The 17253-nt window shown below is 40.7% G+C and overlaps 1 protein-coding gene across 7 annotated transcripts in view; it reads left to right on the top strand.

Annotated features, from left to right (window-relative positions):
- Window positions 1-17253, top strand: part of RASAL2 (RAS protein activator like 2) — a 279543-nt gene that overhangs the window by 248977 nt on the left and 13313 nt on the right. For 6 of the 7 annotated variants that reach the window (XM_042463810.1, XM_042463808.1, XM_042463816.1 and 3 more), the window contains 6 exons: window positions 1124-1268; window positions 4916-5060; window positions 6936-7172; window positions 9515-9716; window positions 12091-12284; window positions 14344-15181. In XM_042463810.1, the coding sequence (XP_042319744.1) occupies window positions 1124-1268; window positions 4916-5060; window positions 6936-7172; window positions 9515-9716; window positions 12091-12284; window positions 14344-15181 (1761 nt within the window). The remainder of the gene's footprint in view (window positions 1-1123; window positions 1269-4915; window positions 5061-6935; window positions 7173-9514; window positions 9717-12090; window positions 12285-14343; window positions 15182-17253) is intronic. The other variant, XM_042463809.1, reaches the window with a different exon arrangement.

The following is a 17253-nucleotide window of genomic DNA, read 5'->3' as shown; positions in this document are numbered from 1 at the left end:
ATTATTATTATTATTATTATTATTATTATTATTATTATTATTATTATTATTTGGCTGGACGTGATTGAAGAGCTCCACAGAATTGTTAATGTTTTACAATTGGATTTCCTAACTGTGTGCAATACCGTAGCTACATTCAGCCAAATGAAGTTTCGCTTGAGACCTTCCCCATTAATGTGGGATGGTAGGAACATGGCTGGAGTGTATGTGTGTCACCATCTCCCCTCCAAAATTAGAGTTACCAAACATCTAAACGGAGCTACTGTCAGGTATAATCTTCTCAGACATGGCCTATTGGTAGCTCTAGATTGCAAACAACAATTTATGGCCCGATCAGACAGGCCAAAATAAAGCTGCTTCGGGTCACTTTAGAGGTATTCTGTTTAAATAATGCATGCGTCCTAAGAGGACTGGAGCTCAGCTTTGGGGCAGCTTCTGGCCTCCTAAGATGGATGCGTCATTTAAACAGCATACCTCCAAAGTGACCCAAAGCAGCTTTATTTTGGCCTGTCTGTTTGGGCCCTTAGACGTGGACTGTGAGGGCCATGTTTGCGCCAGAAAATAAGAGTGAGCAATGGGTGAGAAACTGGACTAGTTTCCATTGATGGTTGAGTATTCAGGCTTCCTCAACTGACACAGTTCATCAACTGCTTGCCTATCCTGGATTAAGTAATCTGTAAAACATGCAGTTTGTGTGCTCCTACTCTGAATAACAACACCATCAGAAAGATTGGGGATGTTCTTTGATTAAGCTAAGAACTGTAGATTTTAAATACATTAAATTTAGGAAGTCTGTGTTGTGTATTAAAAATAAGGGGAAAGAATTACCTCAAAAAGTTCATTATCAAATAAAAAAAATAGGATGAAGCTATAGTCAACTCATATAAAAAGTATCAACTGTCAGGTGCCCATTCACTTGAATGTACCTCTCAGTCCCTAAATCCCCACTTTCTCTTGCAGCAGGCACTGCATCTCACACAATCCAGCCTTGTAGCTTTTTTGCTGAGTAGAGTAGTTCTTTTATCCTTCCCATCTGGGTATATCCTAACAGTTTTCTTGCCTAGCACAGCACAATTTGTCATTGACTAAAACATCTTCTTCTTGTCTAACTTTTCTCCTTTAGGATTTCTTGACCGATCTAGTGATGTCTGAGGTTGATCGCTGTGGGGAGCATGATGTGTTGATCTTCAGGGAGAATACACTAGCTACCAAAGCCATTGAGGAATACCTCAAGCTGGTGGGACAGAAATATTTACAAGATGCACTTGGTACATAAATGGCAATTTAATTCTTATTTTGATTGGCTTTTGCAGAATTAGAGGCTATACATGCACAGTAGATCACAATCTTCCTGTTTGATTTACAGTTAGTTGTCAGACCTGGCGCACCCCAGAAGAAGTGATGGTGCGCACATGCCACACCACGCCATGGGCACATGGCCCATTATTTCTAATGGGACTCCAGCATACGCATTATTTCCTTTATGTGGGGGAGGGGGTCTGGAACGGATCCCCTGCATAAAAGAAGGGCCCACTGTACTATCTACCATATATACTATAAGTCAATTTCATGAATAAGTCAAGGACAGGTTTTGGGCCCAAAATTATGGAATTTGCTATGACATGTGCATAAATCTAGGGTAAAACTTTGGACCATGTAACAAACAATGTAAAGGATGGGGCACAGAAAACAGCAACTACATTAGCAGTTATTCCAGACTTTAAATTTTGCCAGATTTTAGCCCAGATTCTTGAAAAGCTGACCAACATACACAAATGTGCCTTTGTGGAATGTGGGTGGAAGAGAGAAGAGGCCAACCAGGCAGCTAGTGAGAACAGCAGGTAGCATCAGTAGTCAGCAATTCATCCTCCACCGTTGCCCTGCCTCTGAACAAAAAGTGCAGAGAATACAGAACTGGCACAGAAGAAGAGCAACAAGCATGTTGTCAAAAAGAGAAGTTCTGAGAAAAGCAAGGAGAGTGGGGGAAAGAAGGTTGAGGGAGAGGATTCTTGGTCAGGCAGTGACCAAAGAGAGTGAGATGTCCAGGTAGCAGTTGTCCTCTGGTCCAGGAGGCGAAGAAGAGGAGGCAGAGATCATGTCTTCTAGGAAACTGGGCATTGTGTGCTAACAGCCTCCTCCTCTGCACCCTCCATCTACTGTACATCAAGACATACACCTGTGGGGAAGTAGCACAGCCAATGTGTTCGCTCAAAGTAATGTTGCCCCACTTCACCCCACGTTGACTCCTGTGGAAATGAGTACTGACTCATGGATAAGTTAACCCAAGATTTCAGGGTAAATTTTTAAGCTAACATTTCTCCACTTATTATTATTTATTTATTTATTTATTTATTTACAATTTAATCTCCCATGATGGGTTAATCTTACGGTCACAATAAGTTGCAAAGGCACACAACAATGGCATTATGTTAGTGTGTGCACTTTTCATTCTCTTCATTGCATCTACATTAACGATATTTCTGCTTTCACCAGGGAAGAAGTGTATTTGAGCCTGTTTTAACAAGCTTGACAAGCTGTTTTAACAAAAATATGAAGGAGTTTGAGATAACCATTCCATTTTTACTTCCAGTTTATAAGAGCAAAAATATTTTAACCTTCATCCTTGTTATTTTACTCTTACTCTCCCTTGAACTATTCTTTTATTTCTCATTTTCTAAACACATTGGAATAATCTAGGTTATATGCACTCTTCAGATAATGGAGTGGTGGGACACACTATGCCCTCTCTTTCTTTGCCTCTACATTGTCTCAGTCCTAGTCCACTCCATGTCTCCCAATTCCTATATCCTGATACTGCACAAAGGTTCAGAATATAAAATTCCACGTCTTACCCTCAAATGTGCTATTATATGAACTGGCTAAAATGCAATGGTAGGCAAATATAAGCACTACCATGGAGCCTCCTAACTAGCAGCTCTAAGCAAATAGATATTGCGTATGGAGTGGTAAAGCCTGTTAAAATTACCCAAGGGACTACGTAATTTTTTATATAATTTGTGCTGAAAGTTGGCAATTAAATGACAAACAATATTGAGGCTTGGGTGGGGGGGACTGCTGTGTCATGTGCCAATTTTTTTTTTCCATAGCTTGTTATCTGCTGTGTTTAAACACCTGTGCTTTTCCTTGAATGCTCTTTTTGAACACTTACAGGATCCTTTTGCTAGCGCTTATTCTAGTAATGCTCCCAGTTGCTCTCTTTCATGTCCTCAAAATGCTCCTGTTTCTTTAATTGCCCAATTTCAGCTGCTGGCAGCAAAGTGCTCTGTTGAACAGAAGCAATTTCAAACAGTAGTGCAAGCAAACACTTTGTTTCTTTGGGCTGCTCGGGATGCCTTTGCCTATGTTTCAAATACTGTACTAGTTTTGATCCCTTGGCCCAGGTCAGGGATATTTGTGTGGAGAATCAGACTAAAGCAGCCATGGACACAAGAGGATACCAGTACTTCTATTTTCCATACCTGCAATGGCATTCCTTGCTTTTCCCTCTTGGGAAACCATCTTAATAAGGCACAGCCTGTCTCCTTTAGAAGCAGTATTGTATAATGAATACATTCAGTTTAGAGATTTTGTTTATTTTGTTTTATTGAGAAGATTTTGAAGTTGTCTTTCAAAGATTTTCAACAAGATTTCCCCCTAGGTAGCATAAATAAAATAGATAGGACTGAGTCCGGATAAAAAGGTGTTGTTACATTTCTGTACTGACTAATAAAGCTGTCTGGATAGTTCACAAAATAAAGCGTGAAAGTAGTAAGGGAATGCTTGGCCCTCCAGATTGCATCTCCCAGCAACCCTAGTCAGCAGAACCAGTGGTGTGGGATGATGGTAGTTGCAGTGTGGAGGATTGCACATTCCCCATACTTGTCTGAAAATTATAAAATTCATGTCTGGACTAAAACCATAAATGTGAGAACAAATGAGAACAGCATTTTAAAAAATTAAAAGCGAAAAACAGCTGTTGAAAAATGAATGTCCCAGTAATGAAGGGGTAAAGATTTCTTTAAAAGGTCAGTGTGCTATGGACCAAGCAAGGAACTTTTGTTTGCCCCCAGGTTTGCGATGCTTTCAATAAAGCACTACTCAGTTGTCATTTTTGGCACGCACACACACCCCGCAAAAAAATCCATCTCTTGCACGCGAGCAAAGGATTTGGAATTTTACACATTTTAAAAATCAGGAATGTGTATAGCTAAGATTAAATGTGCCCAGCGGATATTTTAGGGCAGAATTTGCATTTTTGTCCGGCTGTAGCAGATGTCTTGTAATTTTAAATTTAATAGGGAATTAGTGTGTGAAAGCAGAAGAGCACATGAGATAACTTATGCTGAAAGAAGGACCCCACCCCACTCACTGAAATCTCCACTTGTATACCCACTGTTCCTTAGATACAGGAAAGATATATCCGATTTACTTCTGAAACACTGAGATCTAGAAATTTGCTTGGGTTCTTAGGACACCCATGAGAGTTTTTTGTATAGAATAAAATAATTTTGTATTATTCTAGAATGGCACAGTATGGCAAATCAAAAAAAGCTATATCTCTACCAGTGTCTCTCTGAGGGATAGGTGGGAAAATGTCACCCCTTCAAAGATAAGCTGATTGCCAGAGAAGGACAAAAATTATTCTCTACCCTACTTGGAAGGAGGACATTTTATAACTAGCTGTGTTCCTTATGAATCAGAGAAATGGAGTGAGGCTTCTGCTTTCTTTGTGAAAATTAGCTGGCTGAAACAGACCTGACACTCTTTTGTTAATCTGCTTCAGTCTAGTGATAGAGAATGATCAGTTTACATCATTTGCTACTGAGTAATTATTACTGTTGAAGAGTGCAAGAGTGTAACATCAGGCCAATAAAGTATTCCCCTAATTGCCTTTCTCTTGTCATCCCATTGCTAGGTGAATTTATCAAGGCACTCTACGAGTCAGATGAGAACTGTGAAGTTGATCCCAGCAAAAGTTCACTTAGCGAACTGGCCGATCACCAGGCCAATCTCAAAATGTGTTGCGAGCTGGCCTTTTGCAAGATCATCAACTCCTACTGGTGAGTACAAGACAAGAAGAAGAGTGTTACTCAAACAGTGAGTTGCTTATAGAGATTCCTGCCGTAAAGCATCAGCGAGAAGTGGTAGACCTGGAATGTAATGTTGCAATAAGTAATAGGATTCCATGCACATAATCAACCAGCCAGTGTAGCTGCACAAGGACCACTGAAAGGAATGAAGCCTATCAGAAGAAGGGGTTTAGTGATTTGTTCCTCATGTCAGCCATCAACACTAGGCAGCTTAACTGATTTAAACTGGCTTTTAGAGGTCATGTGGAACTCTGACTGTGGAAATGAAAGGTTTGATCTATATTTGATGGTTTCAATCTGTTTCCTTATAGCTGAGCTGAGTCCTGGGGATTTTTTTCCCACTTTGCGGGAAGAAGCAAGATTATTTTTCTGTACTGTAGTGAGTGCAGGACGAAAAGGTTAGCTCCGTATCTATTTTTTTATTCCGTAACGTGATCCTATCAGTTATACCAGGAGTGAACAGAACACAGGCCACATGCATGAGGGGACGAGTGCTACCCCTTTTTACTTACCCCACCATTTTTAGTGACACAGTGGTGATTTTAAAAACTAACATTTTATTCTTCAGGGTGCATAAGGAGCAGAAGTTGGGAGATTTTTTACTTCTGCTGCTGTGTTTCACAAGTTTAGGCAGTGGTTTTCAGGCTCTGGTGATGGGAGTTTATGCCCTTTACCAACTGAAGTTGCCTGGCTCTGAGATATACACAAAGCCTTATCTATTTTTTTGTCACACGCGAACCCAGCATAACTTAAAGCAAAAGGTAGGACAGGCTTAGTCAATATTTAATAGCTTTCATATGGTGAGAATTGTAGTGGCAAGAAACTGGATCAAAATAATGTGGCAACACCAGCTCCAAGTTTCCTTTATTTCCTCTCATAGTGAACTGCTTTTTTTGCCCAGTCTCATCAAAAGGCAAACAGTATAATATGATGTTAGCATTATGTTTTGTTCCACCTTCCAGTAATAAATGCAAGGATTTTCATGGATATGAACCTGTATTATCATGCTAAAAGATTTCTCATGTTTTAAAGCTGGGGTTTCTTAGGGGATGTGTTGGAGTTACAGTCCGCCTTTGTCTTACATGGGGATCCATTCCGGACCCCACCGCATAAGGCGAATTCTGCCTATGCTTGAGCCCCATTGGAAACAATGGGGCTCATGCGCGGCGATGTGGCAGGCGCATTCGCCCATTCATTTGAATGGGACGTGCTGCCCCTTTCCTGCACATGCCCTGCGGCTTGAAAGCGTACGGTCAATACCGCGTGAAGCACGCCCATGTATAACGCGGGCGCACTGTATAAGCTTCCCTGCCACAAAGAAAATGATATTTGAATTTCCCAAAATATTAAACCAAACCAACTGTACAAAGAAGAGTAGTTTTTGGTGCAGGAGGAGTTTTGTGAAGGACAGCTTTAAAGAACAACAAAGAAATATGGTTGAGGTTGGTGTTGTTTTATTGATGCAATAAACGATGGAGGAATGTGTGAGAGAAAAAGTGAGTGACATTGAATTGCAACTGGAGCTTGGCAGTAGTGAGTTACATTGTAAATAAGGGAGCTGCCAGCTGCAGCTCCCATTGGGTTCCAGGGAAAGAAAACCTTTCTAATGTCACAATTTAGAAATGTGTGTAATAGTACATTAAACATGTGCAATGCAGTAAGTCACATAATTGAAACTAATAACAAGAACAGCCTTTAGTTTTTTTTTAAATTTCCATCTATGCCCTACCTGTCTCTTTAAAAGTGACTGCTACTAAACCCAGAAATGATTTCACCTGTTTTTTCCTGTTGCGGGGTTATTGCTGGTTCAGTTTCATGTTTGTCTCTTGCCTTGTTGATTTTCAGTGTCTTTCCTCGGGAGCTGAAAGAGGTATTTGCCTCATGGAAGCAGCAGTGCCTCAACAGGGGGAAGCAAGATATCAGCGAACGTCTGATCAGTGCCTCGCTTTTTCTCCGTTTCCTCTGTCCAGCCATCATGTCTCCAAGTCTCTTCAACCTCATGCAAGAATACCCTGATGACCGTACCTCTCGAACTTTGACACTAATTGCAAAGGTTATCCAGAACCTGGCAAACTTCACAAGGTAACTAACATAGGATCAGAAAAGAGTAATTAAGGAATGTCTGGATTATTGTCATGGTGACCTGTAGCTCCGCAAATGAGTTTCTCCACTTGTCATCTTATTTTTGTCAAAATGTATGAAAGTCTGGTGTGAAATGTCATACTTAAAAAATGTACCTGCTTAAAGGATAGTTATTTTTGTTGAACTTAGTATGGTAAAGAAAAAAATTATTAGGCATGATATTTATGAGTCATGGAAAAGTAAATAGTTATTTTTTCAAATAGTCATAGTACAGTTGGCCCTTCTTATACACTGATTGTTTTATACATGGATTCAAGCATCCATGGTTTGAAAATGTTCAAAAAAAGTATAAATTTCAAGTATCAAACCTTGATTTTCCATTTTTTTAAGGGACCCCATTTTGCTACGTCATTATACTTAATGGGACTTGAGCATCCATGGATTTTGTTATACACGGGGGATCTTGGAACCAAACCCCAGCATATAACAAGGTTCCACTGTAACTACTTTGGGATCAACTATATCTGTATCCTTATTATTTGAAAGTAATTTTCCAGACTGATCAATAAGAGTCTCCAACTCCCAATGGTTTAATAACATTTATCTTTAGGCCTAAATTTAACTGTTATAACTCCTACGTATAGTAATTTAGGTGCAGATTTGTATTTGCATATGCAGATCATCCCAGTGTATGTGTGGCTCATGGAGTACAGGGTACAAGTGAATCCTTTGTGTAAGTGTATTGTGTCTGACTCTAGTTCGTGGCCCTTGGACTTCTTCTAGAAATGAACTTTCCCATCCTCTGCATTACTTCAGTAAGATTCCCCTTCTCTGCCTGAACTCACACATAATAAGTGGGTGCAATTTGGGCATCCCCACTCCCAAATTCTGAAGACAGTGATGTCAGGCTACTCAACATGCATGGACTTTGAGGAGAAGGAATCATTGCATGGGAGTGCAGGCCAGACCACAGCAAATTGAGCTAACAGTCCCTTGATATGTCTCAAGCTGATATGTCTCATCAGCTGATGATGACAGCTCCAATGATTTGGGTGGTGGAGATCCAGAACATTTGGAACCTTCAAACACTCTGTACAAAAGGAATGAATCGTTCTTTTCTAGGAAGCACCTTACTGATTTTTGAATAAAAGTGTAGTTTGACAGTTTGTAAAGAATTCACACTATTATTTTATGAAACACAAAGAGGAATGTACTCCTTCCTTTTGTAAAGGTTTATAATTATTGATCTACCATATTTTATGGGTATCGGAAGATTGGGTACTTTAATTTCATCAACTCGGTTATGATTTTTACCATTTCAGCTGTTGGGTTGTGAACTGTTTTGTTTTTGTTTTTTTAATGTTAATCGTGGATTTGGTAGACCAAACTGATTCCGATGTTAAATGTAACTTGGCATCTGCTGGGTATGGGTGTTCTTGTATTTTTTATTAAAAATTGCATCGACTTCAAAGAGGCTGATAAAAAAGGATCAGGAACAACCATGAGGAAGGAATTCAGCCATTTCCCTCCTGTTACGCTACTGAGGAAAATCCCTTTCTGAAACTTATAGTTGCTTTGCAGGCAAAAAGAAGATAAGATTGGCACCAATCTTATTTCTTCTTAATTTAAACACTAGCTTCAGAAGAGGGATTTTTCTGCAGGATTGCAACAAGAAAAAAGGAGTTAAATTCCTCTTTCGTATCTATTCCTGTCCCAATAAATAGTTCATTCACAAGTCCTACTGATGTTAATCTTGCTTTTGATAGACCAAACTATATAGGATGTTAAATATAACTTGTAATTTGCACTTTTATTTTATTAAACTTGCACTTTACATGCAAAGGAGCCTTTATTATCATGTCTAGCTTTGGACTGATTTCCACTGTACTGACTGAGCAGAAGTACATCAGTGCAGTATCTTTCAACATATTTTTGTATAGTGAGATAGGAAAGACAGCTTGACCATTAAATTACTTCTCATCTGTCTATATTGGTTGTTAAAAAGATATCTGAAGGCTGTGAAACCTACAAAGTCTATTGGACTGAAAACAATATTGTGGGAGAAACACTACATACCATGGATGACCTAGGTTCTATAACGCTAGCTTTAGCTTGCTCAAAAATTATTGTCTTTAGCCGCTACCTGGAAGGAGGTGTAAATACAGAACTAGCCATTTGGTCACAGAAATGGCAGCTGTGATCATTGTAGAAAGTTGAAAACCTGCCACTCATCCCCAGAAAAGGAACTTAATTACCCAAATTATGACACTCTCTCTCTCCTTTTTGTCTCCTTCTCTCTCTTCCTCTTCCTCTGTTCCTCTTTTCCCCTCCCCAAAATGAAGATTTGGGAACAAAGAAGAATACATTACATTTATGAATGACTTTCTAGAGCACGAATGGGGAGGCATGAAACGTTTTTTGGTAGAAATTTCCAATGCGGACACAATCTCCAATACGCCAGGATTTGAAGGCTACATAGATCTGGGAAGGGAGATTGCTGTCTTGCATTCTTTGCTGTGGGAAGTTGTATGTCAGCTGGACAAGGTAATGGAGTATGGAGACTGGGGAGGGCTAGCTGGATTGCTGACAGTATCCTACTAACAGTAAACTTTATTGTATAGAATTCAGCATGGTGTCGTGGTTTGAGCACTGGACTACGACTATGGAGACCAGGGTTCAAATTCCTACTTAGTCATGGAAATCCATTGGATAACTTTAGACAAGTCACATTCTCTTGGCCTCAGAAGGAGGTAAAAGCAAAGCCCCCTCTGAAAAAAATCTTGCCAAGAATATTGATAATGTTGCCACAAGTCAGAAAGGACATGAAGGCACACAACAACAATTCAAGGAGTATCAGAAAACTCCTTCATGAGAAATTACTAAAGTTAACCTTTCTCTCTTTCTTTCATTTTTTTAAAGAGTACCTGACCTCCAAATCTATTTGCATTCCTGATCAGACTTTAGGTCAAAGCCTCCTGGTCTGAAGGGTCAGCAGTATGACTACAGAGGCTCACTCAAATGGGTGCTAACCATTACACACTCTGGCCTTTGGTTAATCTACATATACATATATTTTCTTCCCTTCACAAATTCTGGTATCCTCTCCTTCCTTTGAATTTTATAGATTCCATTTTAAAACAGTTTCGTCTATCGCTTTCTTATTTTAGTTTTGATTCCCTCTTGCTCCTAAGAATTCCTTCTCCGGGGGCTTTGAGCAACTAAGCCTGTGTGATCCTCTACAACATCATGCTCAGTGTTGCAGAAAGAAAGGAGGAGATATGAGGAGGGCAGTTCATGAGCCATAACTAAGAGATTAGGGAACATTATGTCTGCTTAGGGCCTGATGCATACAGCAAAGAAAGAAAGGATGTTAATCTTTGCACATGATTACGCTGCTTTCTGAAGCTAATTCCATCACCCTTCCAAGTTTTTAAACCCTAAGTTAATGTCTAAAACTGTATGCAGTTAAACCATCCTGACTAGATTTTTCCCTTGATGGGACAGATAGTCAATTCTTTTTGATGATGGTGGGAATCATAGTTATTATTGTGTTTGAGAAAATGAAAATTCACTGGTAATTGAATGTACAAATATCATGTGCAAGAACATCATCCTTGTATATTTCGCCTTTGTAAAAATGTAGAGTTCCATGTCTTACCTACCTCCTCCCCCCTCCCATGCTCCCTTGTTTTATGCTCATAGTTGCCCAGCTATTTATAGACAATTTTTTGTTTAAATAAGTTCTCTCTCCAAGTTCACTGGAGTGGCTGTCTGCCTTGACATAACTGTGCTTCCCACTGATTTAGCTGCATGAAGCTACTTAAAGCTGAAGATTTGTTTCAATTGCAGATGAAAAAGTGGGCTGACAATTTGTGAGAGCTGCTCTTGCAGTCAGAATGGCATAAATGTAAACTTGAAGAGAGGTAAAAGGCCAGTTTGACCATTGGACTGTGATTCTGGAGACCAAGGTTCAGCCATGCAAACTCATTGGGTGACCTTGGGCAAGTCACACTCTCCCAGCATCAGAGAAAGGCAATGGCAAACCTCCTCTGAAGAAAAACACTGAGAAAACCCCATGATAATTTTGCCTTAGGATCGCCATAAGCTGGAAATGACTTGAAGGCCCACAACAACAGCAAAATGCCACAACACATTTCTGTTTTCCTTTCTGGTTCAATGGGTTGAAATTTTATAGTCGTCAATGATGATCAGGCCATATTGGTGGAAATTACTTAGGATTCAACAAAGGAAGTGCTTTAACTGATTTCTATCAGCATACTTCTTTTTTAAAGCAAAAGAGAAGCATAGTGGCCATTCACAACAGCCAGTTAAGAGGCAAAGGCTGATTTAAATAGATGACCTTCACACTTACATGCGGCACTTCCCCGTGCTTTCTTTGAATGTTCTCACAACCCCCCTGAATGTCAGCATGCATTTCCCTGACTAAAATACTGTACCCTCTCTCGGTTTGGAGGAAGGGCTTGGAAATTTCCTTGCAATGGAATTACTCTAGTTACTGGATTTCATTTGCATTTGTAGTGATTATAGTCTTCCCCCTCTTTTGAACTTAGTTTGCTTTGCATGACAAGTTTGCACTGGAATGGCATTCGTTTGGTTTTTATTGAGCATGACCTTTTTATTTTGGGGGGTCAGTTTTTAATTTCTGTTTCCTTTTCTTTCCTCAATGTCTGCTGCACCCTGTTTCGTCTCCTCCATCCGTCTGGTCGCCGTGCTCCTGCTGCTCCATAACAATGCATTGTGGTCCTGCCACATACACCCACACATACAAATGCCCGCCTTTCCTTCCAACCTCCACTCTTCCACCTATGTTCATCATTGTTATTGTCATTTTAAAAAAAAACACTCATTGAAATTCAAACTGAAATGGTGGATTCCACGGTACTTATTGTCGAATCAGGGTGAAAATTCCTTCCTACAGGCAACAGTAGAAAAACTGGGACCCTTGCCACGCATCCTCACCGACATCGCGAAGGCTACAACAAACCCTACACCAGTTCAACAGCAGTTGAGACGTCTGGCAGATCACAATTCAAGTCCCAACGTCAGCCTCTTGTCAGGGCTGCAAAAAATATTTGAGGACCCTGCTGACAGGTATGCCCTGCCTGAATATTCATAGGTCTCTTTAGTGCTAGAATACACCTGCTCATCTTAAGGTTGATCAGTCATCTCAAGAAACAGTATCACTAGCATTCAAAGTAGCTGGGCCAACTGGCACTTGTTACAAGCGCCTTTGCTTATAACCAGAGTTTTAAGATGTGACTACATCTCATGCTCAAATGAATCTTCTAGGCCACAACTGTCTGCTCTGACTTGCAGGCAACTTTCCAAAGCATAAGTCTCTTCTGGCTCCGCTGTGTGAGAGCTGGAGATTTCATAATGGGATCACCAAATGGAGAGCTTATGTTTTGTCAACCTGAACTAGAGCACCTCACCTGAAATCAGAGTCTGGACTATTGTTTTTAGAAAGAGTATCATTGAAAAAGAGGGCACCCTCACATACAGACTAAAGTGATACACTCCAAAATTCTGCCATCTCAATTTACTAGTTCTTTATAATTAATCAGTTCTTTGACACTGCTGTTACTGTTTGTACCAAAACAGTAGAGTAGTAGGAGACAGTGTGATAATTGTATATCTTGTAATCAAACTGTATTGCCTAGTAATGGTCTTGGCAAATCTGGCATCTCAAATATTGGGTCACCTATATTAATGGTCTCCAACACAAATAATGCATAAATATGTTTGCAGTACTTCACAGTCACTATCTCAGTAATGCTTGCAACACGCCTTTAAGGTGAACCACTCATATTACCCCTTAGAGTAGGTTGCATTGTGGATCACAGATTAGGCTTCTACCTACTATGCTTAATTAGTTCTAATCGCATAGTAGTTCCTGTCCCACAACAATGACTAAGGGCACTATGCTACATCTTTTCAAGATTCTTTGATGCAAAATGATAAATAGCTAATTGTCTGTGTCACATAAGAATTGCCTTCAATCAACGATGTGAGCAAGCTATACCATGTAAAGCAAGCTAGAGCTTTTACTTTAAGCTACAAATTATAATATAGATATGTCTGGGCAGGCTGTATCCATTTTTGTGGCTGTGGTTTTTGTCCTGTAACACAACTTACATCTTTTATCCATACCATAAATAATAGAAAGCAAAATGGGGCTATGTTTTTCCTTGTTACTGTCTTTTCACACATTCTTATGGGTGAATCTGCTATTGTGAATTTGCTCTAGTGTTTCTGAAATAAAACTGGGGGATTGTGATGGCTATAATAAATTAATGCCAGGCTATTGACAGTTCACTCTTAGCACCTAATGGTTGTGAGAGACAGCTATTGAAATAAATTCCTTGGCCTGTTACAGACTGCCAAAATAAAGCTGCTTCAGGTCTCTTTGGAGGTATGCTATTTAAATGATGCATGGGTCCTAAGAGTCCGGAGGTCGCGCCAATGCCACACTCCATTCCTAAGCACTGGAGTGCAGCTTTGGTGCAGCTTCCGGATTCTTAGGATGCATGCATCATTTAAACAGCATACCTCCAAACAGACCCGAAGCAGCTTTATTTTGGCAGTCTGTAACAGGCCCTTGTTTCACTTAGGAGTCTTCAGTGTATTTTGGAACCTGTAGCCTAGTAAAATGTCTGACTCTGTTTCCTTTTCAATTGGAAATCACATACGGTGCATTAATAATTTGTTTCCTTGGCTTCATGTAGTGTGACAGTAGAGCTTTAACTATAGATTCTGACATACACTTTATTTTCATGCTCTGATGTGAAAAAAAAAACCTGTTGGTTTCTCAAACAACAATGGAACGTCTGAGAAAAATAAACTGAAAATGGCTCAGATTTGATCAGTTTTGCTATTGTGGAGTCGAAGGCTTTCATGGCTGGCATCCATAGTTTTTTGTGGGGTTTTCGGGCTATGTGGCCATGTTCTAGAAGAGTTTCTTCCTGACATTTTTCCAGCATCTGTGGCTGGCATCTTCAGCCAATAGTTTTGCTATTGCTTAAACTGATAGCCTATGTTATATATTTTTCTTCTAAGAGCTGAATAAAACATAGAGGGAGGTTTAATGCATTGTTGTAGACACCATCCTCTAATATAGCTATTTAAATTTAATACCATTTCTATCTTTCAGTGAGTTGAAGTTGAAGTCTCCGCCCCAAGAAAGTGAGGGTTATTTCAAAGGCAAGTTGCTGTTGATCCAGCAGGCATCATCACGGAGTGTGACTTATTCAGACAAGGATGATGAGACGAACCTGCCCAATGTCCGAAGCATATCACTGATGGATCTTCAGGATCCTAATGCCACACAGTGTGATCCCGGATCCATGATGCGTGATGCTCCTGTACGTTTATCTGGTAGCCAGCTTTCAGTCATCCAAGTGGCAAACATCAAGCAGCTTCACAATACTCCACAGAGTGCTCCCCAAGTTAGGCGCCCTCTGCACTCAGCAGTAAACCAGCAGGGCAGTTTGCAGCCCCTTTCCTTCCAGAATCCTGTTTACCATCTTAACAACCCTCCTCAGCCATTGCCAAAAGTGTCCATGGACTCCAGCTTGGAGAATCTGAGTGTCACCAGTTCCCGAAGCCAGAACAGTGAGGACCTTAAACTCAGTGGACCAAGCAATAGCAGCATGGAGGACTTTACCAAACGCAGCACACAAAGTGAAGACTTTTCCCGTAGGGGCACAGTGCTGGACAAACACATGCCCATCGCTTTACCTCGCCAGAATAGTACTGGGCAAACCCAAATCCGCAAAATGGACCAAGCAGGGCTGGGTGCGAGGGTGAAAGCACCCCAGTCCCTTCCTCATAGTGCTTCTCTTCGAAGCACGGGGAGCATGTCTGTAGCTTCTGCCACAATGGCAGCAGAGCCCCTTCAGAATGGGAATCGGTCCAGGCAGCAGTCATCCTCCTCCCGGGAAAGCCCAGTTCCCAAAGTACGGGCCATCCAGCGGCAGCAAACCCAGCAGGTAGGACAGTCAACTCTGCTTGTGCCTCTGACTCTGCAGGAAACTTTGCATTGGACAACATACAGTCCAGGCAGGTCCTGTAAGAAGCACAGTGGGCAGGGATACATGATTTTCCTCAGGTTGGCCATGGACTATCTATATGTGCCATAGTTTGCATCTACCAGAATGGCTTTGTATGTCTTGCATCATATTTACTAAATAAGATCAGCTTCCCTAGCAAAGGAAAAGAAGCGGTTTGGTGATGCACACCTGAAATTTTAGTAGTTCCGTTTTATTAAAAGTGTTCAATATGCATGTGAGAGAGTTTGTGTGAGGGCGAGGGAGGGAGGACTACACAGAGGGAGAAAAGGAACAGACACAATGACAGAAATGAAAAAGCTTTTCCTCAAAAAAATCAAATAAGGTAAAATTGTCCCCAGACCAGGAAGAAAGAAGGATGGTAATAAAAACTTTACAGAGTTGTCATAAGCAGTGTAATGATGTAGGTAAAGCAGGTTGAATGCAGTGTATAAATATGAATCATTATTATCCCTTGCAAGTTTCAATAATTCTACATATTGGGAGTGTTATACTGTCAGGCTTCCTTGACATTTTTGCTGAAAAGTAATGCCAAATACATAAAAATGAATGCTGGTTGTGTAGCCAGTTTGCCTTGTGTGTTGACTATAGGCAAGTATTTAGGATATCATTGCTTGAGTCTGGCCATGAAACTGGCCATTTGAACTGGTGTGTGGGGTACAGCAACAGAATAAGGACGTGCTTTTCCAGAACCCAGTAACTGGTCTTCCAGTGCATGGATCATGTAGATCTGCCATGTGTGTGCACATGTGCATGCCTCCATACTTATAAGCAGTGTTTGCTGATGAAACACCCTTTATTATTACAAACATCCACTGGGGTTGCACTAGTCTCCTTAGGGGGGGTGTTCCTGGAAATGGCTGGAAAATAAACAAGTGCTTACTTGAAGCCAGTAGAAAGGCAGCGAGAACTATGCAACCAGACTATTGTTTCTGCAGGCTGGTAAGGGTCTTTTATCAATATCTTCTTGTTGTCATTGATGCTTCTCTGCAACTTACATGTGAGGACATAAAAACAGAGCCATATATCTTCAAAGAAACTCCTTTCTGTAACTTACTTGATAATCTTAATGCAAGGTTTTATTGCAGTAGTATCCCTGTTGCTCAGAAATGACACACTCCTGTTTCCAATGACTGTGGTGTCAAGTGTTTCCTTCTTTTGGGTGCCTCCTTTGCCTCCATTGCATAGTGTCCCTTGGCAAGTCACATGCTCTCAGCCTCAGGAGAAGACAATGGAAAACCTCCTTTGAAGAAACTTGCTGAGAAACCCCCCCCCCATGGTAGGTTCTCCTTAGGGTCACCATAAATCAGAAATGACGTCAGGGTACACAACATGCACATGCACATGCACAACACTGCAAAACCTGAAGGCTAAGAATGTCATTGTGTTCTCAATGGGACTCCTTTTCCACATGCAGCAATGTTAGTTTTTACTCCACTTCTAACCCATCTGTTGCTCACTCCTTGGCTTTCAAAGCTTTTAGCCTACTGAACGCCAGCAGTCTTCATGGATCAGAACTGTTTCCACAAATGTCAATGCATATTTTTAATTGCAAATTTATGCCATGAAATTCTCACCCCTCTTCCCCCGCCCAGACAAATTCTGGTGAGTTTCTTTGTAGGCCTTGAGCAGTTTCAGATTCCCTGTTCCTTATTGTCTTTTGTTTTCGAGAACAAAGGAGAGCCTTTTACTGGCCTTATAGAAGTCCATTTGTGTGTTGCGTTCAGTTGAGTAAGTTGGTGGAGAACAAGTGTAGAGAGCTGCAATAGCATATTTATTAGAACCAAATACAAATGACAAAACAGGAAGCTTTCGAGTTCCCAGAACCCTGTGAAGGTGGATATTAAACAAAAAAATTCTCTTGTAGACATCCCCCATAACACTTTCAGGGTTGGCCTTTGTGCAGTGGGCATACTCTGTTAACAGTGATGTAAGCCCAGTTGCTATTGTGCAAGCGCATACACTTTCTGAGTCAACTTGGGTTTCCCATCGCT

The sequence above is a fragment of the Sceloporus undulatus genome, chromosome 4 (assembly GCF_019175285.1).
Source record: "Sceloporus undulatus isolate JIND9_A2432 ecotype Alabama chromosome 4, SceUnd_v1.1, whole genome shotgun sequence".
NCBI lineage: Eukaryota > Metazoa > Chordata > Lepidosauria > Squamata > Phrynosomatidae > Sceloporus > Sceloporus undulatus.
This window is presented reverse-complemented; position numbering and strand designations above follow the sequence as displayed.